The following is a 7,500-nucleotide window of genomic DNA, read 5'->3' as shown; positions in this document are numbered from 1 at the left end:
AAACAAAGAACATACATCAAAACTGACAAAAATATCGCCCAGGTTTAGTACAATGTTATTTAATTTTTCCACAAGATCAAGAGAATTCCGGATGTGTGAATTAGATACAGTTCCTAGTAGCGGGGATAACAGTTTAGTAAGATATTTAGATAGTTTATAAGCTATTGATCCTACAGTACTAATAATTGGGTGCATAGGTTTGTTTTCCTTATGAGTTTTGACTAGGCCATATAAATAAGGTAATGAGGGACACTTTACAGTTAACTGATACAAAAGTTCTTTTTTATCTTTAAGAATTTGTTTGATATTGATATTAAAGTTTTTTATTACTTGGTCCAACGTTGGACCAAGTAATAAAAAATTAAAAGTTCAGGGAAAATAATTTCTTTATTCTATTTCAAGCGTTGGAATTTCTAAGTAGTTATGGTATGTCTTGGCGTCCTCTCATATTGCTTTCCTCATAACAGGATCATCAGCAATGCGTAATTTCTTTTGTCAACCATTCTTCTTCATTCCTTAATGGTTCAGATTCTTAAGAGCTCATCTTTTCCTGATAACCCTTCTTGCTAATAGTCTGGCCATACGGTAATCAATATAGGTGCCCTAAGAATCTCTGACAAAAGCTTTATAAGGACTCACTCATCTAGATCTTGTGTTAGGGTGCGTTCACACCAAATGCGTCACGTCGCGTCGAGTCATGCTAATTCATGACTCACCATGAATCGCCAACCCAGTTTAACACTGAAAGAAACCGTTCACACCGACCGGATGCATCGAGTGATGTCACGTCGCGTGGAGTCTAGTCACAAATAGAGCTGACCTATTTTTGACGTCAGTCATAGTGTGATTGTTAGGATTTTCTACTTTATTTCTGTATTGCATTTCAATTTACGAACCAAGTTATGTTCTAATAAAATTGTACTCCTCTATATCTTATATTCACTTTTATAGAGGACAAAAATTTATATAATTAAATTAAGTTTTATGTTTTCTTTGTGTCCATATGATATAAATTTAAATTCTTAAAACTCACCTACAGTTTTTGAAAATTATTATGGTTGAGTAGTTAATTATTATTATTATTATATATATATATATATATATATATATATATATATATATATATATATATATATATATATATATATATATATTACAGACGTCTGGAGAACGACAACTGTAAACTGCAGGAGCAACTGTCGATCTTCAAGGAATGGCGCAATCAAGTCTGCGCTGGCCTCACTCAGATGGATCAGATGCGAAAAATTTGAGGAGTATGTTTGTTTTAAGGAAAGTTTTATGTTTATCTGTAATAAGTTTGCTTTGTTCATCCTTGAAGGAAATTGAACTTGAACGGAAATAAATATGTTAAATGTTTTCTTAGAGTTTTATTGATTCCTGAAAGGAAAGGAATATGGGATGATTATAGAAACCGTGAGAAAAATGAGAGGATTCGTGGAGTGCCAGGAGAATAAGCAAAGGATTCAGAGAAGCCTCAGGAAAATTGAGAAGATTCAGTAGGATTCGTGGAGTGCCAGGAGAAGAAGCAGAAGATTCAGAAAAGCCCCAGGAGAATTGAAAGGATTCGGTGGCATATTCTGGTTCTAAGGCTATGCATAGGTGTTGCTCTCTGATGGGACGGGCAGGCAAGGCCGCATATGTCCCAGAACAGGCAGTCGAGGACTGCCACAGGTCCCGGGACAGGCGGGAAACGGCCGCTACGGCTCTCGGGATGGTTGGGCGGGCGAGGCCCACCATAGGTCCTGGGATGGGCGGGCAAGGCTCTCCATGTCTCCCGGCGGGCGAGGTCTGCCACAGGTCCCAGGACGGGCGGGCGAGGGCCCCCACATGCCCCAGGAAGGCAGGCAGAGCCCACCTCATGTCCCGTGACGGGCAGGCGAAGTCAGCCACGGGTCCCGGGACAAGCGGGCAAGGCCCACCACATGTCCCGGGACAGGCGGGCGCGGCCCGCCACATGTCCCAGGATGGGCGGGCGGGGCCTGCCACGTATCCCTGGACGGGCATGCAAGGCCTACCACGAGTCCCAGGACGGGGAGGCATGGCCCGCCACGTGTCCCTGGACAGGCGTGCGAGGCCCACCACGGGTCCCAGGACCAGCGGGCAAGGGCTGCCACATGTTTAGGGATGGGCAGGCGAGGCCGGCCACGGGTCCTGGGACAGGCAGGCAAGGCCTGCCATGGGTGTTGGGATGGGCATGCGAGGCCTGGCACGTGTCCCAGGTCAGGCGGGCAAGGCCCACCATGGGACCCAGGACCAGTGGGCGAGGGCTGCGACATGTCTAGGGATGGGTGGATGAGGCCCGCCACGGGTCTCGGGACAGGTGGGCAAGACCCGCCATGCATGTCGGGATGGGCATGCGAGGCCTGTCACATGGCCCAGGACAGGCGGGCGAGGCCCACCACGGGTCCTGGGACAGGCGGATGAGGCCCGCCATGGCTCCCGTGACAGCCGGGCGGGCAAGGCCCGCCATGTCTCCCACCGGGCGAGGTCCGCCATGGGTCCTGGGACCACCACATGTCCCGTGATGGACGGGTGCGGTCAACCATGGTTCTTGGGACAAGCGGGCAAGGCCCACCACGTGTACCGGGACGGGCGGGCGGGGCCTGCTATGTCTTCCGGGACAGGCATGCAAGGCCTGCCATGAGTCCCAGGCCGGGGGGAGAGGCAGGGCCCACCACGTGTCCCGGCTCAGGCGGCCAAGGCCCACCACGGGTCCCAGGACCAGTGTTCGAGGGCTGCCACATGTCTAGGGATGGGCGGGCGATGCCCGCCACGGGTCCTGGGACAGGCAGGCAAGGCCCGCCATGTGTGTCGGGATGGGCATGCGAGGTCTGCCACGTATCCCAGGACAGGCGGGTGAGGTCCACCACGGGTCCTGAGGACCGCCATGGCTCACGTGTCGCAGGTCGGGCAGGCGGGGCCCGCCATGTGTTGCAGGTCAGGCGGCATGGCCAGCCACAGGTCCCGGGACAGGCACGCGGGCCTCGCTACGGGTCCTGAGACAGGCGGGGGGTTGCCCGTCATGGGTCTCTGGACAGGTGAGTATGGCCCGCCATGTCCGCTACGGGTCCCAGGATGGGCAGCCGAGGCCCACCATGGGTCCCAGGACGGGCGGGGGAGGCCCTCTATGGCTATCATGACAGACTGGCAAGGCCTTCCACTTGTCCCAGGATGGGCGGTTGAGGCCCGCCACCGGTTCCGGGATAAAAAACAGGGAGCTTTCGATCATTGTGCAAACGATCGATAGTTCCCTCTTTTCAATCTTTTTGTGTTTTCGAAAAATACACTATCATATCCATGATTGTGGCTTTTAACCCATTGTTCCGATCATGGCATAGTGATGCATGGTGCACCACACATATAAGGGATCAGAGTCGATACTTGCAACTCAAAGTATTGTGGTATTCATAATGACCATACATCCGCCTAAATGATCCAAAAAAAGGTTCTAAGTAGTCTTGATTCACCCTCTAGATCATTATATAATCTATCTTATATAAAGAGCTTTACATATCAAATAGTCCAATCAAAAATTTGCTGGAAAAAATAATACCTTTCTGATAACCTAAATAACGACCTGCATAACCTTTCACTCATATTTCTCATCTTGTGTACTATCCTCCTTAAAATTTCTTACTAGTAGATTATAACCACACCACAGGCATTTCTTGAGTTTACATCTCCATCCCTTTCACTGGAATTCATCAAATCAGTCATTTGCTACATCTATCTATATATATATAATATATATTATATATATATATATATATTAATATAAATATATATATATATATATGTATATATATATATATATATATTATACATATATTATATATATATTATATATATATAATATATAATATATATATATGAAATATATGTGTGTGTGTGTGTGTGTGTGTGTGTGTGTGTGTGTTGTGAATAAACAAAGCTGTTAAACAATATTGCATGTATATCATTATATATATTATCTATATATATATATATAATATATATATGTAATATATATATACATATATATATATATATATATATATATAAAATATATATATATATATATATATATATCCGTTTCCTCCCGGATGATAACTACTAGTCAGCATCCAGAACGATGTTAGAGCGATTAATGAGAAATAGCGAGAAATTCCTGCTGCTGCTGCATTCGGTCCCTCGCCTCTCGCGCCATCTCGTTTTCTTTCTCCCCGCTACGTATTGTCGCCCTTCATCTTGCGGCAACTTTTGCCCCATAATTTTGCTGCGAAGTTTCTTCCCGGCCCGTGTGCCCGAGGCGCTAACTTTGCTAAGTTCCCCATTAAGTGGATCAAAGCTCTCCCGGAATCACTTTATCACCAAGAGTTCGACTTGGAAGTTTTTTTTTTTCTTTCTCTCTCTCTCTCTCTCTCTCTCTCTCTCTCTCTCTCTCTCTCTCTCTCTCTCTCTCCTACCGCTGCCAGGTCCGTTTTCTTTTCGCCTTCTTCCTCTTATTTACGGCGATGATAAAGGAAGCCTGCGAACACCCATGAAAGGAATATAATATATTTTCTCGCCGGCACTTGGCCTGCATAATTTCCTCGGAGGGAGTTTAATCAAAATGCGAATTTATTTCGCGAGTTCTCGTTCACCTCGTATACGAGGCCTTTAAAGCATCTTTTTTTATTATTATCAAGATTCGAGAAATTTTATAGAGTGGTGTATGAGATATTAAAGGGGAAACTTAAGATTTTCTTTCAATAGCTTCTTACCCGCATAGATTAAAAAAGTTTCCTCTGATATTGACTAATGGGTAGAAAGGAAAAAAAAGCAAATATGCTTTTAATGAAAGCTGAAACTGGGTAAAAAGAAATATCCAAAAACGTTTTAAAAAAAATAAAGATTTACTGTTTGTATGAATTTACTTGCATTTACAGGTAGATAGATAAAAACTTTAGCCTTTTTAGACAAGTAAAAAAAAGCATATATACTTTTAATGGAAACTGGAAGTGAGTAAAAAAGCCAAACTGATGCTTCAACAAAAATGAAGATTTGCCATCTGTACGAAGTCACTTGCATTTACAGATATATAAATAAAAACAAAGTAGCCTTTTTAAACAAGTAACATTCGAAAGTTTTTAGTAATTATGAAAATATCCAACGAGGATGTGAAGATCAAGTCATTAGAGAGTAAAATACAATAATACATGTGTCATACACAAGTACAAAAAATTATGAGATTATCACTTGTCTCCTTTAACACTTTACCACCCAAGCCTCTAGGCAGTGGCCGACTCGGCATAAGCCAACTTTAATTCTGAATAATTACCTCATTGGTTTTTGTTTTTGAATTTAATGAATATATCATTCAATCGGCTTGGTCCAAAAGAATGTATTACAAAATTTTAAGAATAGTGAGTGTTAATGTGCTTTCAAAGGTTATAAAGCGTACCATGCACGTAAGTAATCATTTTACATGAAAAGTACTTATGTTGTCAAATAGACATGCAATAATGAGTGCGTCATATAACTAAGAACACCAGATACCTTCGTAAATGAAACAAGAACTTGAATCAGTCAGAGGGAGAGGAACTATCCGAAAGCCATTCGCCATTTACTGTGAAGTGAACCACAAAACCGAAACAGTAAAGAAATACAAGTTGTGTCGAACGTAATTTATCACACACAAAATTATGAAGCATCCTGGACCGAAATAAGTCCTTGTTTCTTCTTTCGGATACAATCGTGTACGTAATGAGTGACCCAGGTAACTGTCACCTATCGGTCACTGTCTCAATTACTTCAGCCAAGAGTCAGATGGACGTTAGAGCTCGTCCGGCGTGTCTAACCTTTGGAAGCTGACACAGTTATAAAAACTGCAAAATGTCAAGTCGGTATTTCGGACGCAAAATCGATTTCAAACATGAAACGTACATGAAAAAGCCATAAAAAACTTACGCCTTTAGAAACACAACCAACGACCAGCGCGAATTCAAATGAAAATATAAAGATTTGGACTGATACAGAGAGAGAGAGAGAGAGAGAGAGAGAGAGAGAATGCTGCTGTAGTTTACTTATTTCCTGGTTACCCGGTGGGAGTAGATTATTATGGTATATCTGCACAACTGTGTTATATAACGTTAACCTTGGAATTTCAGTATCCATAAGCATTTTCCTTTAAAAGCCGCTTATTGCCAGGGCTTTACGTATTCAGCACCCGTGACTTCATTTCATCTATATATAATCCTAGGGCTTGACTTCAAAAGAGCATATCACTACATTTTCAGCTATGACTGAATCTGCACGACGACGGCATGTATTTAACCACGAATCTCGGTTCAGTTTCTCCCTTTGAAATCTAAAATACCTTATCCTGAAGCTTTTTGTCTTAATCTTGGTGTTCGAACGACCATACACTGCTCAATAAATCGGCATGGCTATAATAAGTTTTTTTAACAGGGTATCTTGAAGGGAGGAACTACTTAATAGTGCCTCCCTTCAAGATATTGTAAATTAATAGTTATTATTAGTTTACAAGATACAGACTGCTGTTGGTTTACGCCCTATGAACCATGGCTCATGGTCGACTTTATAGTCGAACCGGGTGATTCATCATTAATTTCCAGTCTGGCCAAGAAGGTTGAATAAGCCGACCTGTCTTAGTGGGTCCTGGTATAGTACATTAACCCCATTCTCAACGGCCGCGCTGAACCGTATTCTGGATATTATTAAAATAGGATCTAGCTCGTAAAGTAGACCGTAAAGGTCTGGAGACGTTTGCATCTTTATATAAACGAACCAGTACCCCTATACTACCTCTTCGCAAAGGTATTGACCTATTGGCTAGTGACTCAGGGTCAGACGGAAATTCCGTTTGCACAGGATCAATTAGTATTAATTTTTATTGTACTTGACAGTACTTTTTAATCCTGCTTCTTTAAAGCTTCTTTTCATTTATGCCGTCTAATTTGGAAAAGGGATTATTCGGTTCTCCTTTGTTTCACATAGTATTTTGGTATTTTGTACATCCAGTATACTAAACCCTGGCAGCTAACAGTGAATTATGAAGGCTGGAAGCTGTAAGATGAATTGTTTGGTTTGCATTTGGTTAGTAAATAGGACTGGAATGGTGAGAAATGTGGAAAAACAGATAAATGATAAACGGTGAGTCTACGTGAAAAGATAGATCAATGTGTTAAGAGATAGTTTGGCCACGGGGAGAGAATGGGGTATGGTAGCTTGGTGAAGAAGTTCATAATTTGGATGTGAGAGACTTAGGAAGAGGTATTGAAATGGAGAGCGTTAGTATTCAGCAGCGACGGAGTGCATGCTAGACAGCAAGTTCAACTTGGATAACATTCCTTGGGTACTGATATAATGGTCCATGTCTAATCTGACACAATCAATTTAGTAAATTTTCCTGAGTAAAAACTTCCTTGTTAACTGCTAGTTACCATTTTTTTTAAGGCTTCCATGCTCAAAAACACATCACAAAAGTGTTACTGTATT

The 7,500-nt window shown here is 42.5% G+C and overlaps 1 protein-coding gene across 1 annotated transcript; it reads left to right on the top strand.

The window, feature by feature from the left end:
* Window positions 1-1,612: 1,612 nt before the first annotated feature.
* LOC135215871 (collagen alpha-1(X) chain-like) lies at window positions 1,613-2,143 on the top strand. Its single transcript, XM_064250825.1, has one exon. The coding sequence runs from the start codon at window positions 1,613-1,615 to the stop codon at window positions 2,141-2,143; it is 531 nt and encodes a 176-aa protein (XP_064106895.1).
* Window positions 2,144-7,500: the final 5,357 nt, after the last annotated feature.

Source organism: Macrobrachium nipponense, chromosome 5, assembly GCF_015104395.2.
Source record: "Macrobrachium nipponense isolate FS-2020 chromosome 5, ASM1510439v2, whole genome shotgun sequence".
Taxonomy (NCBI): Eukaryota; Metazoa; Arthropoda; class Malacostraca; order Decapoda; family Palaemonidae; genus Macrobrachium; species Macrobrachium nipponense.
The sequence above is the reverse complement of the archived record's forward strand: the minus strand, read 5'-3'. Positions and strand labels throughout refer to the sequence as shown.